Source organism: Lepus europaeus, chromosome 1, assembly GCF_033115175.1.
Source record: "Lepus europaeus isolate LE1 chromosome 1, mLepTim1.pri, whole genome shotgun sequence".
NCBI lineage: Eukaryota > Metazoa > Chordata > Mammalia > Lagomorpha > Leporidae > Lepus > Lepus europaeus.
Genome location: NC_084827.1, coordinates 76,017,688 through 76,037,037, shown reverse-complemented (window position 1 = coordinate 76,037,037; position 19,350 = coordinate 76,017,688). Strand labels below are relative to the sequence as shown.

General features: G+C 43.8%; 2 protein-coding genes across 2 annotated transcripts in view; one reads left to right on the top strand and one right to left on the bottom strand.

Annotated features, from left to right (window-relative positions):
- The window catches only part of LCT (lactase), a 47,175-nt gene extending 40,648 nt beyond the window's left edge, over nt 1-6,527 (top strand). Inside the window, exons 13-17 of the mRNA XM_062186172.1 lie at nt 1,576-1,685; nt 1,953-2,087; nt 4,064-4,287; nt 5,410-5,640; nt 6,305-6,527. Coding sequence (XP_062042156.1) covers nt 1,576-1,685; nt 1,953-2,087; nt 4,064-4,287; nt 5,410-5,640; nt 6,305-6,525 — 921 coding nt within the window. The 3' untranslated portion in view covers nt 6,526-6,527. The remainder of the gene's footprint in view (nt 1-1,575; nt 1,686-1,952; nt 2,088-4,063; nt 4,288-5,409; nt 5,641-6,304) is intronic.
- Nucleotides 6,528-8,848: 2,321 nt separating this feature from the next.
- UBXN4 (UBX domain protein 4) overlaps nt 8,849-19,350 on the bottom strand; it is a 41,862-nt gene continuing 31,360 nt past the window's right edge. Inside the window, exons 10-13 of the mRNA XM_062186157.1 lie at nt 17,620-17,722; nt 14,951-15,082; nt 13,823-14,022; nt 8,849-11,097 (exon numbers count right to left, since the gene is read on the bottom strand). Coding sequence (XP_062042141.1) covers nt 10,959-11,097; nt 13,823-14,022; nt 14,951-15,082; nt 17,620-17,722 — 574 coding nt within the window. The 3' untranslated portion in view covers nt 8,849-10,958. The remainder of the gene's footprint in view (nt 11,098-13,822; nt 14,023-14,950; nt 15,083-17,619; nt 17,723-19,350) is intronic.

The window sequence follows — 19,350 nt, the reverse complement described above, 5'->3', positions numbered from 1 at the left end:
CGCAAGTTTGCTATAGTGAAAGGGGTAAATTTGGGGAGTTGGGTTTCTTTTTAAGTCTTAAAAAATTATTCCTTCATGTAGTCTTTATTGGATGTAATAAACGTTGGTTTGAAGCTAAGTAACAGAAATTGTACGTCTTCTGTCCCCTAGCAAACAGAGCAGGGTACGGTGTCACAAAGCACCTCTAAGGTGTCACCCTCTAATTTTATTTGCTGCAGCCTAGAATCTCTTAAACCAGGAATGAGGTTCTGTAACACACATTAGTCCCCCCCCCCCTACTTTGTCAATTTCATGGCAATACAGGGAGAGGCATATTTCTGTTGTGGAATTTCGCCCCAGAAGTAGAGACACTGGTAGTGAGCAGGTGCCGACAGCTTTCCTTGCAGGGGTAGCAAGGCGTCCTCTCCCATGTTTCAGCATCAGGAGAGAAAGGCCAGAGTCTCTTTGCCAGACTGCTTTGTGCTCTTGGTTCTCTGAGAAGTCTGCAGACTGTGGCGCTGTGACCCTCTCAGGGGAATTCCTGGGGCTTTGGTTTGCCAAACTTTCCAGGAGAGCTCAACAAATCAGTGAAAGAAATTACTGTTCTGGCTTGCTAGTCAGTTGTGGGATGGGTTGTTACAGAATGAATTCATCCCTCCTTTCACTCACAGAAATGGTGAATTAGAGCAATCCTATTTTCCCTGAAACCAAAACCCCAGAACTCAGGAATTGTCAGGCTGTGCTGTATTAGATTGAGCCCCTGACTGGTAGACTGTCACGCTGCAGCAGCCCAGGACCACAACAGATATTATCCTATTAGAATCTGTAGAAGTGTGGTGGAATGCGAAGGGTCCGAGCTATTACCTTGAAGTGCACTTAAACCTCTTTTATCAAGGAGTGTGTGCTCATTGCTGACTGAGTGGAAGGCTACCCTCCCCACTCATCCTAAGCATCAGCCACAGGGGAGGGGAGGATCTAGAGACATGGGAGAAGCTTCTCTGGTAGTGTTTAGGTGCCATGTACCCTACAGTAAAGATGGCCTTGACCTCATAAAGGAAAAAAAAAGTTCAACACCTTGGGACTATGAACCCAAAGCCACGGAAGGGTTGTCTTTTGCCTGGACAGCAAGGAAATCCTGGCAATTCAGCCCTTTCCTGAAAGCTCTGGTTGACCCCTAGGCACTGTGATGAGGAAGGACCAGGTTGTTGGTTCAGTGTCTCTGATAAGACAGCAGATCTGGGGCCTGGAGGCTTCCAGTCTGTTCCTCTGCTTCTGGAGGACCTTTCTAGAGTGGCCAGGAAGACTGGAGGGTGCCAGGGCCAGTGCTGACTTCTGTCCCTCTCACGCCCAGCTGTAATCACTGAGGCCAGGGCACAGCTCTCAGTGAGGTGGCAGCTTTACAGACACAGGTGGTAAGGCCTGCTGGCACTTGAGCTGCAGCTTGCACAGGCCATGGAGAAGAGCAGAGTTCAAGTTCCAGAGTCAGGGAGAAAGGAGGGGAAGTTGTGAAGCCAGCGACTGCTGAACAGTTGTTGTGATCTGCTGGGGGCTCCCCTGTAATGCCAAGGCTGACTGTGCTCTCTCCCCATCCTGCAGTTTCTGGGAGGCTGGTTTGCACACCCCATTTTCAAGAACGGGGACTACAACGAGGTGATGAAGACGCGGATCCGTGAGAGGAGCTTGGCTGCGGGGCGCAACGTGTCTCGGTAGGGTTTTGGGACCAGGTGGTGCAAGCATGGGTGTTGGTTCAGAAGGGCGTTTCATGTATTCTCCCTTGCTTGCTAGGAAGTTAAGCAAGGACTTGGGCCATCTTCCACTGCTTTCCCAGGCCATAGCAGAAACCTGGATCGGAAGTGGAGCAGCCAGGACTTGGACCAGTGCCCATATGCGATGCTAGCACTGCAGGCAGCAGCTTTACCACTATGCCACAGCGCCGGCCCTGAACCCCCACCTTACTGGCTGTTTCTGCCCAGGCTCCCAGAGTTCACAGAGAGTGAGAAGAGGAGGATCAATGGCACCTATGACTTTTTTGGGTTCAATCACTACACCACTGTCCTGGCCTACAATCTCAACTACCCCTCCATCATCTCCTCCTATGATGCAGATAGGTAAGTCTGTCCAGAGGGTGCATGGAGCAAATTTTGCAAAGGGCTGCAAAGGCTCACAAAAGATCTTTGAACATGCTCGCCAGATGATACTGCAGTTGATTTCTCTAGCAAGCTCTCTGTGAGACAATGCTAGGATTTCCAGGAGCTTCTATTGAGGCAGATGTGCTTGGTTTTTAAAAAGTATTTTCAAGAAAAAATGTTTTTATTTACCTAGGTTTCCTTTAAAGCCAAATTTTCTTCATTTCTCACATGTATTTTAATAAAAAGAAAAAAGTTTTCTCCTTAAAAAATATTTTCCTCATTTGAAAGGCAGAGTGACAGAAGAACATAGAAATGTTCCCCCACCGACTCATTCTACAGATGACAGGAACCAGAGCCTGGGCCAGGACAAAGCCGGAATTCTACAACTCCATCACGGTCTCACACAGGTGACAGGCCGGAGTACGGGGCCATCCTCGGCTGCTCCCCCAGGCAGGGAGCTGGATCAGAAGCAGAGCTGCCATGACTCGAAACAGCACTCCTGAGAGGCATGTCAGTGGCTTAACACACTGGGCCTCAACACAGACCCACCCTTTCTCCTTTCTTAACCTGTTAAGTCCCAACTTTCCAATTCTGCAAATATTTCAACAGCATACACATTTCAGTTACCATAAGCGGTATAGTTATTGCTCATTCTGTCTTTATAAATTTCCTGTATATGGAATGCTGGGATAGGTCATGGTGTTATTTTTATTATACAAATATATTCACAATGGAAGCATCAGAAAATAGGAATCCACAAGCATTTGTAGTGATAAAGACATTACTCAGAATATCTGCATATCATTAAAGTGCATGGTTGAATTCATAGATTCATTGCTTCTGATCCAGCTTCCTGCTACTGTGTAGCCCAGCAGCGAGCAGGTGATGGCTCAGGTATACGACTTGGGAGACCTGGACTGAGTTCCAGGCTTCTGACTTCTGGTCCAGCTCTGTGTGGTGTAGACATTTGGGGAATGAACCAGTGGATGGAAGATCTCTCTCTTCTGTCTCTCTGCCTTTCAAAACAAGTGAAAATATTTTTAAAAATTCCTTGTATTCTAGGTTTTGTCCCATGTCTGACCAGCATCTTCCCATACCAGTAGCTCTGGAATCTGTCCATGTTCTCTTTGGAAACAAGGCCCTACACCCCCTCTCCAGCTGCACTGCACCCTGACTTGCTGAGACTGGAGAAGCTCCAGAGCACCTGTTTGTTCATCTTCCCTCACGCGACTGCTGGTGCCTCCTCTGGCCTGTGACTCTCTCCCCAGTAACCAGCTGTGTGAGCTCACGAATGCCCCTTGTACCAATAACACGTTTTCCTGAGGGATAAGGAGCTAAGACGTATCTAAACAGCTGCTCCTTATTTGGACTGTAGGACTCTTGGGACGTCATTTTTGCACATCCTGTCCGGCATGCGTTCCTGTGGCATAAGCTGTTCTCTCCTTGTCTATTACTGGAAGGACAGGCCAAGGTCTGGAACAGCTGAAGGTCCCCACCTGTCTGTTCCTGCTTACCACACACATGAGGGCCCTTCTTGTGACCTGCGTGGGGTACTGACAGGTGACTCAGGGGAGCCACTTCTCTGAGGACAAAGCAATCCCTGGAGGACTGGAGCCTGGGACAGCCACAGTCATTCACATCTAGTGTTGAATGTCACCTGTCAACAGGGAACCCGTGCAGGGTTCAGTTCCACAAACAAGACCACTCCTCTCTGCACAGGCAGAGAGAGCTCACAGAACAGAGAGCTTCCTGGGCTTTCAAGAGTTACGACAGCATTGAGGGGGGCAACCAGAAGTGAAAAGAGGAGAATCTGAGGCAATTGGATTGTTCTGGCATTTGTATGACCCTGAGTCTAGACAAAACCTGAGGCTTTTCCTAGACGAAGTCATGTTTTGTGTAAAGACCCCCTTAGGATTCACAGAACACCACCTGATCTTTAGTTTTTGAACTCGTAGGGGAGTTGCCTCCATCGTAGATCGCTCTTGGCCAGACTCTGGCTCTTTCTGGCTGAAGATGACACCTTTCGGCTTCAGGAGGATCCTGAACTGGATAAAGGAGGAGTACAACAACCCTCCGATTTATGTAACAGAGAACGGGGTGTCCCATCGGGGAGACTCGTACCTCAACGACACTACCAGGATTTACTACCTCCGCAGTTACATCAACGAGGCCCTCAAAGGTATGCCAGGTCCACCCCTTTCACTGTTGGAAACATGGCCAGCATCTGCAGGAGGGGAATGTCTACCCCCCACCACCACCTCCACAGTAAAGCCTTTCAAATTTGGGCCACATCCTGAATGTCTTCCTTCCTCTAAGCTCAGCAAGCAAAGCCACTTTCCCAACACCCTAAATGTTTGCTCCCGGCCTGAGTGTCCTGCTGTCCTCTCTCCTTCCTGAGGATGGACTGTGAAGAGCCAGGAGGAGCAGGCTGTGCGGTTGTCCACATGTAGGGTCTTCCGTTCCCCAAACCAAACTTTGAGACCCTTGGCCCAGCCCTAACAACTGGAGATGGGACCATGAGAGTAAGGGGACAGAAAGCCATGCTGAGTAACAGAGAGCCACGCAGCAGGCCAAGGGGATGGCTAGAAAATATAACATCTCTCATCCACCTCTGGGGCGCTCTCTGTTCGTTCCTTCTGTCCGTCCATCCTTCCTTCATTCCGCTTTTTTCTTCCTTTCTTCCTCTTCCTTTTTTTCTTTGAAAATCAGGTATGGAGGAAGACCGAGGACGTTAAAGAGGGTGAGCGAAAACTTCCATCTGCTGGTTTGCTCCCTAAATGGCCACAACGGCTGGAGCTACTCCAAGGGAAACCAGGAACCTGGAGCTCCATGTGGGTCTCCATGAGGGAGATGGAGGCCAAAGTCCTAGGACCACCTGCTTTCCCAGGTGCATCAGCAGGGATCTATATCAGAAGCAGAAGCAGCCAGGACTTGAACCCATGATCAGACACAGGATGTTGGTGGCGGCAGAGGCAGCTTAGCTCACTGCAACAGGACACCATTCCCCAGAACCCTCTATTTAGTGCAGGAGGAGCACTAACCTATGGCACTGAACAAGGCTGGTATCTTGCAATGCAGATGCCCCAGTGAGATTAGCTGTCAGCCTGCGTCCTGACACAGATATGCAGGACTGTCTTTAAGAAAGATCCTGGTGGCACAGCACACGGGAGAGGGGCAGGCTGCACTTTCTAAGAACAAAGTTCACCTCCACTTGCAGTACACGGCAGGGAAAGCTGTGGGGACCTGGCAGAGGTGTCTTACTGGGACAAGGAAAGTTGAAACCTGAACTGTGTTTGCGCAGCTGTGCAGGACAAGGTGGACCTTCGAGGATACACAGTCTGGACTCTGATGGACAACTTCGAGTGGGCCACTGGCTTCTCAGATAAGTTTGGTCTGCATTTTGTGAACTACAGTGACCCTTCTCTGCCTAGGATCCCCAGAGAGTCAGCCAAGTTTTACGCCTCCATAGTCCGGTGCAATGGCTTCCCCGACCCTGCAGAGGGGCCTCACCCTTGTCTCCTCCAGCCAGAAGGTGAGACGGGGCTCTGGGAGGGATGAAAACTAAAGGATGAGGGGCCAGAGTGAGGGCTTGTCTCTTTTGTCCAGCTAGTTATGTTCCTCTGCCTCTCCAACCCCTTCATTCATTAGGCCAGTGTTTATTTTTTTGAATGTTTCAGACACTCCTGGGATGAACAAAGGAAACTTGGGGCTAATGTTATCCCCCAGAACTGAACCCTGGTGTGGGAAAAGCAGGTCTAGGTTCTTCTTCCAGCCCTCCCACTGCCTTGCTGTGTGACCTCAGACAAGAGGTCAGGTGCCTCTGCCAGCTGGGAAGGACCCAGCTGAAGAACTGGAAAAGTGCGGGGAGGGCCTGGACGACATGGGGCCAACGTGTGTCGAATGCTGCGAAAGTCTAAGTCACTGTGCCAGTGTGGGGTGATCCAATTTAGATTATATCCCAACTGCTGATACAGACGTTTACCATAGAAAACTGCTTAGCTCAGCCAGAGGCTCTTGCCACACAGAGAAAGGGACAGGCATGTTCACTCAGCAAGGCACTCACCCTCACCGTGCAGATCTGGGGAACACGTAGCCTCTGGACCCCAGGGATCCGGCCTGGGCCTACTCTAGGGCACGTGGGTGTGATCAATGAATGAGAACCACAGCACAAACTGCTCTCCCTTGTCCTTCCCTAGACACTGACCCCACCATGAGCCCCGTGAGCCAGGAGGAAGTCCAGTTCCTGGGGCTGTCGCTCGGCTCGACGGAAGCAGAGACGGCTTTGTACGTGCTCTTTTCTCTCATGCTGCTTGGAGTCTGTGGCTTGGCGTTTTTGTCTTACGCATTGTGCAAGAGCTCCAAGAAAAGGAAAAAACAACTAAGCCAACAGGAACTGAGCCCTGTTTCTTCATTCTGACAAGTCACACAGGCCTACTTTCTCTGTTATACCTGTGCCAGCCACCAAACTCCTCAGGTCTTGTATTCTCTTGTTGAGATGACTCGAATCTTGAAGGATTTTGGGTTCTGATTAAACTGGAAATGTTGTATATTGCCCCTATACTGGGAGTACTGGAAGTGCACAGATACTGAACTGGTCTGGTGGTCTGTAAACCACCAAATTGAAATTAACCAGGGTGTTGTAAGTTTCAGAAATTTTGAAGGTGGGATCCTGAGTTGAAACCACAGAAATCCTCTCATAAGGAGGAATCAGCTCCGCTGTGCAGACAGCCTGCACAGTCATTCATCTCCTGCCCTCTCTTCAATTCCCCCCTAGCCTCCTACTTGGCATTCCCAGAAAATAAAAATACCATGCACCGTGTCCTATCTCCTACGGTTGTCTGTCTGTGAGAAGGTGGGTGCATCAGAAGCGAGGCAGCCACACAAGCCACTTGGGGCTCTTACCAAGCTTCCTGTCTATCTGTCAAATAAAAAAATATTAAAAATTATTTTTAAAAATTTACTTGGTCCACATATATGGTTTCTTAGGGAGCTGGTATGTTATTTTCTAATAATGCAACTTCCTATTGATTTTAAAGATGTGTTCATGCTCGAAATTTTGTTTCTAATAAGCATTCCTTACCTGAATTGTTGTCTACAGAAAATTCTTATCAAAACATCCACCATTCTGAGTCTCAGCCTGCCAGTTACAAGACTTGTGATATGCAAGCATTTTTTTCCCTACATCAATAGATAGAAAATGTTTGTTAGATGAGGGTGAGAGGTAAATAAACTGACATTAAAGATACTTCCTCAATATAAAAAGTCAGTATCCTAGGCATTAATTTCAAAAGTAATCTTAGCACTGGGGTGGGGAGAACAGCAACAACGTAATTTAACATTCACATATGAAATAATCTCTTAAGAAGAACCAGGATAAATCTGAGGTAGGTATTAAAACTTATCATAAAGCTAGTTATTGAAACAGGTTGGCAGCAATGAGCAAATACAAATATTAATAAAGAGAGCCTAACAGATCCAATTATATAAGACAGCAGAGTATGACATAGAGGGGGCATCCAAATCATAGGGGAAAGACAAATGATTCCATAACTGGTGCTGGGTCAACAGGTTAGCTCTTGAGGACGTTAGCTATGAATATAGCATGGAGCCAGACACCTTTCTTGGATACCAGAATGAAACATAAGAAGAAAACCATGAAAATAATGGGATACAAAAAAATTTTGAAATGGGTAACGAATTTTATAAGACTCTGGACCCAATGATAAATATGACCCCCTAAATACTGTGGAAAAAAAATTATCATTGTATTCACCAAAAGACAAAGAGGGAGAAAATATTTACAATATATGCTATCAAAGGGCTAATTTTCTTAATATATATAACAACCTAATAAATAAGAAAAATTATGAAAATAAAAACTTGCAGGGGCCGGCACCATGGCTCACATGGTTAATCCTCCACCTGCGGTGCCGGCATCCCATATGGGTGCCAGGTTCTAGTCCCGATTGCTCCTCTTCCAGTCCAGCTCTCTGCTGTGGCCCGGGAAGGCAGTGGAGGATGGCCCAAGTGCTTGGGCCCTGCGCCTGCATGAGAGACCAGGAAGAAGCACCTGGCTCCTGGCTTCAGATGGGCGCAGCACGCCGGCTGTAGCAGCCATTTGGGAAGTGAACCAATGGAAGGAAGAACTTTCTCTGTGTCTATAACTCTACCTGTCAAAAAAAAAAAAAACTGGCAAAGAACACAATTTCAAAATAAATCAAAATGACCAGTAACATGAAAATATGCTCCGTTTCATCAGTGTTAAACAAAATACATGTCAAATGTGTAATAAAGGTTTTCAGGCATGGTGTTGACAGAGATGAGAATGCATGGTTAGACTGTGTTGGCCAGGGTGTGGGGAGACCACGTTCTCACACCCTGCTGGTGGAGGTCTGGACTCATACAACCTTTAGAGCTATAGCTTTGGCTTACATTTTGTATTAGGGGCTGAAAGCTTAGGCAGTGTCTTCCATAACCCAAATATCCTTGGACCTGGTGAATAAACCAACATATACTAAAAGTATACTTTCACAATGAGAATTACCTCCTCTCAAGGATATTCACTGTAGCACAGAAACAACTTACAATTACCACTGACTGCCACCAGAGCACGAATAATAAGTTGGGGTACAACGTTCTTTCATCAAGTAGAATGCTTTGTGGCCACTAATAAGATGAGGTAGCTATGTGTTGACAGAGAAGATATTCAAGACTAAGTAAAAACAGCAAGATACAGGATAGTAGATATAATATGATCCCATTTATTTAAAAAATAAAGATTACATATTTGCTTACATATGCATAAAAATTTTCTGAAAAGTACATAAGAAACTATTAATAGAGGCTTCCTCTGGGGAATAGTGCCAAGGGTAAGATCCAAGCAGGCAGACTTCAGGTTACAGCCTTATATGCTGATTTGAACTTTTTACCATATCTACTTTTTAAAAAGGTAATAGCTGAGGAGGGATCCTCCCACTCAGAGATAATGAACCATTTTGTTATGAACCATTCTCTAAGGTTTATATTTTACTGTCTTGAAGGCAAACAGATTTGAGGTACTTGCTGTTTCTGCAAATGTATTTCTAATAGCTATTAGTGCAGTCATGCACATGTGACAGATTTTTTTTAAATCACCTTATTGCTGTTCTTAAAATGATGAAACTTTAAAATGGGATGCTTGCTAAGATTTTCTTTTCCAAACTCACTTTTGAAATTATGGATATAATGTCACTGCAGCAAACTGGGAAAATGTAAGGGTGCAAAAGGAAAGCTAAAATCACATATAACAACCACTCTTACCATTATTAATGCTTTGTTGTGTTTTCTTCTTTCTTTACATAAATATTAATACATAGTTGTATCTATATACAAAATCAGTTTACATAGCTGAGGTCTTATGGGAACTATAGTTCTGTATCCAGCTTCTTTTCCCCCAACACCTAACAAGTGCTCAATAAACAGGGTGAATTGTACCATTTCTCTTCAGAAATTCATTCATTCTGCAGAAAACGTTTAGTTTCCAGTTCTTAAGTAAAATAAATTACACTTAATGAGTACCTAAACTGTAGCTGTATTTATCATTGTTCGTTGGAAAAATATTATTGGATCAGATTATGAAATGGCTGAAGTTTCTGATAATGACAGTTTTCAGGAAGATCTGAGTGGTTTTCAAAGCACCAACACCAATGCCTGCCTCACATCCTCCTTACCAACAGTGACTGCTGCCCTCTTTAAACGTCATTGTTATTTCATAGGTGAAACACACAGAGTTTGTTCTAAAAAAAATTCTTATTTCTTCTTCCCACTACAAAATAAAGCCAGAGTCTGCTGGCATGTCCACATAAGAGCGATTCCTTCCAGTCTCCACACAGGAATAACCACTCTGACTGCTTTTCAAACATCATTACTTGAGTGGTCTCTACGACCAAAAACACAAGAATAAAGTAGCAGTAAGTCCGATTAAGACAAATTCTTAACAATAACCCAATGAGTAGAGGCCTGATTGACACTATTTCTTGTCCTGCACCAGAGGTGCTTTAAGACCTTACAGTGTGATTGTCAAGGCCCAGACTTCAGGAGGAAGAGAGAGAGAACTAGGTGGGGGACCAGCAACTGTTTGCGTGGATGAGAACAAAGACCATAACGACATGCAAGCGATGCCTGCTGGCTTGGGGGGACAGTACCTGGCATCAATGTGTGTCACAGAGTTTCTTCTTCAGAGATATTGAAGAGTAGACGACCGGCTACTTTCCCGAGAGCGCCAGGGCTGTACTGGGCGGAAAATCAGACATACAATCTCAATAGAGCTCTGTACAACAGCAGATGCCAGGAAAACAAAACTTAAGGCAAAAATAAGATCGTTCTGACTTTTGGAAAAGAATTTTTTATTCAGTGTTTAAAAACTACAAGAGTTTGCTTGCAGCTAATGAGCAAAGAGAAAAGTCAAACAGAAATGATCACCTGACTAGCTCGTTAGAATGCTGACTCAGGGGCACCTGCTCAGTAACATCCCAGTGACTCTGGGACCTAAGAGTCTGGGAGCAAACGTGCCACCTGCGAGCACAGGCCTGCAGGGCACGGGGAGTAAGACGCTGGGGAAGGGAGGCTGCCACAGGCCTTCTCTTCCAGGCTTCTGCACTGGGTTACCGTGGACGCGAGGACCCAGCAGCCAGTTATGATAGGTCTTGCCTTTTCTGAGTTAAACAGCTTGAACCCACACCCACTAAGCATTAATAAAAAGACACTTTATAGACCATTTGGAAAGCATTAAGCAGTCCCACTTCTCCAGGAGAATTTTAGTTGCATTAAATCGTTAAGAGAATGATTATTGCACGTATTGTACTTGTGGCACTACATCTGCTGAGTAGAATTTCCATTCCAAGTGTTGTTATCATCTTCACCATCATCTTGAGTCCTCAGTCTGTATATCTTCCCCTCCTTTTTAAAGTCTTCCCCACGTTTTTCCAGCACTCTTTTTCTGACTGGTTCTCTAAGAATGGAGAAAAAAAGATGATGTAAAATGAAAACCACAGTAACAAAACTTTCTTTCAAACTTCCGTTATTACAGACAACTATAGTTTCCTTTGAACTCCACAGTTAAAAAAAAAAAAATGCCATGGCAGAGAATTCTCTACCAGTGCAGAATACCTTTATTAGTCTTTGGTAGTTTAACTTCAGTTTCTTAAGCAAATCAGCCAAATCACATTTCCATTTCCATGTGTTTCCAGATGACTTACTGAGCTTTAAAAGAGTATGACTATATCATTTATGCAATGTGATCTAGAGGCCACCCAAGGCTTTAGTCACAGGTTAGCTGGCAGACCTCTCTCTCTCTGCCTCTCCTTTCTCAGTGTAACTCTTTCAAATAAATAAATAAATCTTTTTTTTTAAATAAGGATTAACAGTACTTCCTGATTTGAAAATTGTAGGAAAAATGAACAAAACTTAAGCTAACAAAATCTTACAACTCAAGAATTGGGGAGGGAAGGGGTTGTCAAGAACAGAGAGGGGGCTGTAACAAGCTTTCTATCTTCTTAGGTCTTTATTCATTGCATCCTTTGCCCCAATCTGATTTTTCTAATTAATTCTTTATTTTGGAAAAGAAAGTGCAAGAGAATCTTAAAATTCACACAGAACACTATCCCTTAGCAAAGTCACTCCAGATTAAATGCTTCTACCCATTCATCTCTAAGAGTGTATAATTCAGTGCTAAAAACAGCTTAGTTTGAATGCTGCTCTAAGACTAGAGAATTTCCCTCTATCCTCACCTGAGTAATTTACCAAGAATCTAACTGGTTTACCTGCTTAATATTTAAATAAATTAAGGGGTGGGAATTTGGCATAACGATTAGGACACTGCTTGGGATCCCAGCATCATAGTGGAGTGCCTGGTTCCTCTGTTTCTGATTCAGTGGCCTGCTCATGTGCACTGGGCGGCAGCAGATAATGGCTCAAATACATGGGCCCCTGCCACCCATATGGGAAATTCAGATGGAGTTCAGGCTCATGGCCTCAGTCACAGCCCAGCCCCGCTTGTTATGGGCATCTGGGAAGTGCCGAAGAAGATGTAACATTTCTCCTTTTCTTTCTCTCTCAAATAAAATGAAAAGATGAAGGCTGTATCACAGCCCATTCATAATATTTATTTAAATCATTATCTACAGAATCATCAATAGAACACAAGTCTAGGGATCTCCATACCAAAAGCAGACAGGGACAAGGATTTCCACTACTTATCACATAAGATTGGTGTGATGAGTTGAGATAATGCCTAATAAAGTGTTTAACAGGAGCAAGTCATACATTATTTGTGCTATTATTTAATTATTTGCATGTTTTTCCCTTTTGGGAGAACACTTCCTGTCAATCCGTTCCAAATACAATCTTAACAGAGAGGTAAGAGCTAAAATTGGCAACACTGTCTGCATTACCATCCTAACCTCTGGTATCTGCAAAACAACAGGGCCTCTTAGGGCATTAGTTCAAAATAACCTGATAGAGGTACTATGTTCAAGGGAATAACAAGGTTCCTCAATCTGGACCTTCTCTGAATGATGCAGGTAAGACTGAGGCAGCCAATCAAAGAGCCACCAGGGTTAAAATCACCTAAGCGAAATGATTCCTTGAAATAAATTATATGCAACATGACCATGAGCAATTAATGGAATGAAATGTCTCATCAGGAAAAACATGGTCAGCAGAAAGATACTACATAGCTGGGGAAAAAACAACGTGCTTTCATAGTTAGCAAGGTAAAGGGAATTCATTAAGCAAAATTAGCAAGACAAAGGAGATGACAATGCTCTCACAGACTCATTTTCAGAAAGGCTGAGAAAACTCAGGGAGCAAGCTTCCCGAAAGACAAGGTAATACAGTTTCAGGAGTAGACATCCAGTGCAGTGCTTAAGTCACCACTCAGGATGTTCACGTCCCAGTTCAGAGTGCCTAGTTTGAGTCCTGGCTACTTGGCTTCCCATCCGCTTCCTGCTACTGTGCATCCGGGGAAGCAGCAGATGATGTTTTAAGTCCTTTACTCTCTGCTTCCCACAGGTGAGACCGACTGAACTACAGGCTCCTGGCTTCAGCCCTGCCTAGGCCCCAGTGTTACAGGCATCTGGGAAGTGAGCTGGCATATTAAAGATCTCTGTCTGCCTCTCTTTCAAATAGAAATGAAAATAAATTCATAAAATGGTAAAAAAAAAAAAAATCAAAACGTTTAAAACAAAGTTTCAGGACATCTGGTTTGTTCCACTCCATTGTGGGAACTAGGGAGAACATACACAGAAGGAAGACAAACTACCTACAATTTCTCATTTTGAAAATGGTACTGGACAGGGTCGGTGCTCTGGCACAGTAGGCTAAGCCTCGACCTGCCGCACTGGTATCCCATGTGAGCACTGGCGTTAGTCTTAGCTGCTCCTCTTCCAATTCAGCTATTTATGCCCTGGAAAAGCAATAGAAGATGGCCCAAGTCCTTGGGCCCCTGCACCCGCATGGGAGACCAGGAAGAAGCACCTGCCTCCTGGCTTTGGATTGGCATAGCTCCGGCCGTTGCAGCCATTTGGGGAGTGAACAAGCAGATAGAAGACCTTTCTCTCTGCCTCTGGCTCTCTCTGTAACTCTACTTCTCAAATAAATAAAATATTTTAAAAAAAAAAAATAGGTACTGGACATACTTAGGATGTTTTACAACTGGAGAAAATACAAAGAGATACCTTTTTTCTGATTTGCTAGATGATGCAGGGTTTGAAGTTTCCGGCAATGATGTTCGTACTGAAGTCTGTGCAGGAGGATTACTAAATAAGAAATTGCTAATCAATCTCCAGATGGCAAGGAATGGGTAAAGTACTGTCCCCAGCAATGTCCAAATGTCTCCACTGGAAGAGTGTACAATGGATGAAGTAGGTCTGCCTGCCTAGAAATTAAGAAATCAACACAGATAAAGACTACATCAGCATAGTCACAGGTCCTAGATGAAATCTTTTACCCAGAAAACAAGGTTCTACAGATTTTAGTCTAAGGCAAGAAGGTAAAATTACCATCTTTTGCTGTTTCTTAAACATATATAAACTTCTGGGAACCTTCAGAGCTCTCTGACTTTTCAAACAGTAATTATAATATACAAGTAATTGGTGGAATGAATCAATTACTTTTAGAAAAATACAACTTTTGTAATGAAGTTAATTTACTTCGGTAAAAGTCTGTCTGGCTAGTCAATTCCTGAAAAGGAAAGGCTGCAAACTTCAGTGAACACAACGCATCTCTAGCACAGGCTACTTGCTTCAGCTAGGTGGAGGGCTCCAGTTTAGAGCAGGGCACAGTAGACCCAGGCTCCATCACGGCTCTGGCAATTAAGATGCAACACTGGCAATCATTTCTTTCACCAGAGAATAAAAACTGTTGTGAGGATCACAAAGGACAATCTATTTGAAAATGTTAATTTTATGTTAAAATTATGTTTTTAAAAGCCAGGAGTATGGTAGAGCTACACATAATTAAAGATATATATGGGTGAGTCAGATACTCTACAATTTTTGTTTTCTTCTCCTACTGCACATTTTTTGAACACAAAAATAGGTGAGGCAAAAAATTGAAAATTAAACTATTTAGTGCCTCACAAACAATATCAGCAATTTAATTATATAGCAATATCAGCAATATAATTATAAGCATAGGAGAACAGAATAATGAATTGGTATAGTTTCTGGATAATTTGAATTTTAACTGCCCACAATACATCTTTGCCCTTCTTCTAATTTAAAGAAATGGTCAGGCCTAGTACAGTCAAGAGTAAAAGAGAAAATGCTTAAGAGCAGAAAAACTATATACATGCATATACATACTGGCAACAGTACTACTGAAGCACTTGGGGCAAGTTCCAAATCCAGTAATTTCTTTTTATAATCTTCTTTGGTAAATTCTCTCCTGGGAAACATGGTTGCTAATGAAAAATTACCGTAAGTGTTGCCAACAGTCTGTAACATAACAAAAAGTTTAAAAAACTTACAAAGTTGCCTATTGAAAACAAGGTATTAAGTTACTCAAATGCATCTAAAATCACTGCTTTAATAAAAACTGCCTTAATTTTAAAAGTTAATGCAAATTCAAAAAAAAACACAAAAACTGCATTGCAAAAAAGCAGCTAAAGGAACTACCAAATCCAAAGTTTTTAAAGTTTCTATAACTAAAAAATGACCACAAAATAGCTAGAATGGTTGCTAAGACCATACGAAATACATGGAATAAAAACAATTATGTCTCTCTCCTTTAGAGCTGCAGTTCATCATTAAAGTTTTCATTCTGCACTGGCAAGCGCTGGTCTCATAAATACATGCTTGGATTACAGGGGCTTCCTATTAAAAATCTGGAACAGACCAGTCTTTCCCTGATAGATGTTACTTCAGGAGTTTTCATTTCGACACCTCAAGGCAGAAATGTTCCACAATGTCCCTTCATCCTACACATATTTCTGCATCTAGAAACTGGGCAGCTTCACAATTTTTAAGTCACTATATCAGTAAAATCCTAACTTTTTGTAGTATAGGTCTTTCACATACTTCTTACGGCTCTCACTCCAACTGAAGGGCCTAACAAAAATAGAAAATGCTAGCAGCAGGGAAACTTGGGACACATCACACATTGTAGGAGGTCTCAAGGTAAAGAATGAAATCAGGAAAGCCAGTGCCGCGGTGTAGCAGGTAAAGCTGCTGCCTGCAACACCAGCATTCCAATGGGGCACCCGTTCAAGTCCTGGTTGCTCTGCTTCTGATCCAGCCCCCAACTAATGGCCTGGCAATGGAGGCTGGCCCAAGTGTGTAGACCCCTGCACACATGTGGGAAACCTGGAAGAAACTCCCAGCTCCTGGCTTTGGTCTATCTCAGCCCTGGCCTTTGTCACCATTCAGGGAGTCAACTACTGGATGGACAATGTATGTCTCTCCCTCTGATTCTGCCTTTAAATAAATAAAATCTTTCAAATAAAAAAAGAATGAAATAACCTACCTGGAGCAACCGGGACTAGAACCGGCATCCATATGGGATGCCGGTGCTTCAGGCCAGGGCGTTAACCCGCTCACCACAGCGCCAGCCCCAACACTCAGATCTTCAGTGTGAGTTCAGGTTCCAGCTCCACTTAGGATTCTAGCTTTCTGCTCATAGACATCCTCAGAGACAGCAGGTGATTGCTGCTGAAGTACCTGGGTCCCTACTAACTACCTGGGAGATGCAGACTGAGTTTCAAGCTCCAGGTTGCAGCCTGGCCTAACCCTGGCTGTTAAGAGGGCTTTGGGGAATGAACCAATGGACTGAAGATCTATCTGTCTCTCTGCCTTTCCAATAAAAAAGGAAATGCAGTGCGACCTTTGAAAAAAAATTTCATATCCCATTCAATTTTGAGTAAGGCCACCTTTGAGACATAAATTCCTAAAGAAGATACTTGGTGGGGCCAGTGCTGTGGCATAGCAGGTAAAGCCACTGCCTGCAGTGCTGGCATCCCATATGGGTGCCGATTCAAGTCCCGGCTACTCTACTTCCAATTCAACTCTCTGCTATGGCCTGGGAAAGCAGTGGAAGATGGCCCAAGCGCTTAGACCCCTGCACTTGTGTGGGAGACCCAAAAGAAGCTCCTGGCATCTGATCAGCTCCAGCCATTGTGGCCACTTGGGCAGTGAACCAGCAGATGGAAGACCTCTCTCTCTCTCTGGCTCTGACTTTCTGTAACTCACTTTCAAATAAATAAATAAATCTTTCAAAAAAAAACCAGAAGATACTTAGTATCAAATAAACATGCTTGATCCTAACCCCTACATAACCTGCAGAAAATGAAGAGAGGACCATGAAAAACTGCTTCTGGCCAGCAACACAGCTCACTTGGCTAATCCTCCACCTGCGGCACCGGCACCCCGGGTTCTAGTCCTGGTTGGGACACGGGATTCTGTCCCGGTTGCTTCTCTTCCAGTCCAGCTCTCTGCTGTGGCCCGGGAAGGCAGTGGAGGATGGCCCAAGTGCTTGGGCCCTGCACCCGCATGGGAGACCAGGAGAAGCACCTGGCTTTGGATCAGCGCGGTGTGCCGGCCATAGCGCTGGCAGCGGCAGCCATTGGAGGGTGAACCAATGGAAGGAAGACCTTTCTCTCTGTCTCTAACTATGCCTGTCAAAAAAAAAGAAAAAAGAAAAAGAAAAACTGCTTCTTTTTCAGGGAAATGGGACAACTGTCTCAGACTACACCTTTGGGAAACCTCTTGCTTTTCACTTCTGCAGCTAAATATACTGATCAGTGAGAAGTTTCCAGAACTTATGAAACAGTATTAGCAGGGTTCTATTTTGGCAAATATGTTGTTCCCATATGCACTAATACACAACAAAGCTACATGGACAATCCAGAAGTGTCTTGTACATTCCTCCAGGACAGAAGTCACAATTTACTCTCATTCTTGAGTACTTCTTTGGGGCCTTTCCCTCCTACATTTGGATAAGCTATACCTCATGACTGTGATTACAGACAGAAATTTACCTGTGCAGCAAATTGCCTTGCTTCTTCTAGAGGAGCATCAGAAGGAAACTGATTTGTGAAGGAAGAACCATCAGGAAGACGGAACTGAATTCTTGCAACAGTGCTAAGAAAAAACAAAATTTTAAAAAGGTACCTTTACATATGCTCAGGCAATATCAGTGGAAGTGGAACTGCAAGTGTGCAATGACAATAGGTTGTCTCACAACGTCAGATCTTTTCACTTACTTTTTATCAATAGCTTTACTGATAAAATTCACATAACACAAAATTTGCCAACAGCACAATTCAGTGGTTTTTAATACACTCAGAGTTGTGCAACTATTGCCACTCTGTAATGCAAAAACATCTCATCGCCCCAGAAAGGAATCCTGAACTTAGCAGCAGTTACTGCCCAAATTTCCCTCCGTTAGTGCCTGGCAACCATTAATCTACTATCCCTGTAGGATTTGCCTAGTATGCACATTCCACATAATGGGATCACACAATATGTGAACTGGCTCTGTCATGCAGCGTTATGGTTTGAAGGTTTATCCATATATGCATCAGTATTGAATAATATTCCATTGTGTGGGATACATACTTGGTTAATCCATTCTTCATCTGATGGATATTTAGGTTATTACCACATTTTGACTATTATGAACAATGCTAGTATAAATATTCACATATAGGTTTTTGTGTGGACAGGTTTTCAATAACTCTTAGATAAATGCGTTAAGAGTGGAATTGCTGGATCCCAATTTAACTCTATGTTTTAACTTTTTGAGGAACTGCCAAAAAAAATTTTTTTTTGACAGGCAGAGTTAAGACAGTGAGAGAGAAAGACAGAGAGAAAGGGCTTCCTTCGGTTGGTTCACCCCCCAAATGGCCGCTACGGCCGGCACGCTGCACCGATCTGAAGCCAGAGCCAGATGTTTCTTCCTGGTCTCCCATGCAGGTGCAGGGCCCAAGGACTTGGGCCATCCTCCACTGCCTTCCTGGGCCACAGCAGAGAGCTGGACTGGAAGAGGAGCAACCAGGACCAGAACCCGGGGTACCGGTGCTGCAGGCAGAGGATTAGCCTAGAGAGCCCAAATTCTTTTTCAAAGTGGCTTACCATTTTACAGTCCTACTCATACTGGGTTTAGGTTCCAAATTTTCCACACCCTTGTCAACATTTTTTATTGTCTCTTTATATTTAGGTACCCTAGGTAGTGATAAATGGCATTTATTTTATTGTAGTTTTGACTTATTTCCCTAATGACTATTAATGTTGAACCTCTTTTCATGTTCCTATTGGCCATTTGTGTATCTTCTTTGGAAAAATGTTCAAATCCTTTCTATATATTTGAATTTTTTTTTTATTTAGATGTTGAGAATTCTTTTTATAATCTAGATACAAGTTCTTTATCAAACATATGGTTTCCAAATATCTTCTCCAATTCTGTGGCTTGTTTTCTTACTTTTTAAAAAAAAGTTTATATTTATTCTTTTTAGAGAGAAGTCTTTTATTGACTGGCTCTCTCCAAACAGCTTCAACAGCCAGGTGTGGGCCAGGTAAAAGCCAGGAGCCAGGAACCCCATCCTGGTCTCCCAAATGGGTGACAGGGGCCCAAGCAGTTGGGCCATCTTCCATTTCCTTCCCAGGCACATTAGCAGGGAGCTGCATCAGTAGCTGAGCAGCTGAAACTGAAACCAGCTCTCTAGATATAGGATCCAAGTATTGCAAACAATAGTTTATCCCACTTTGCC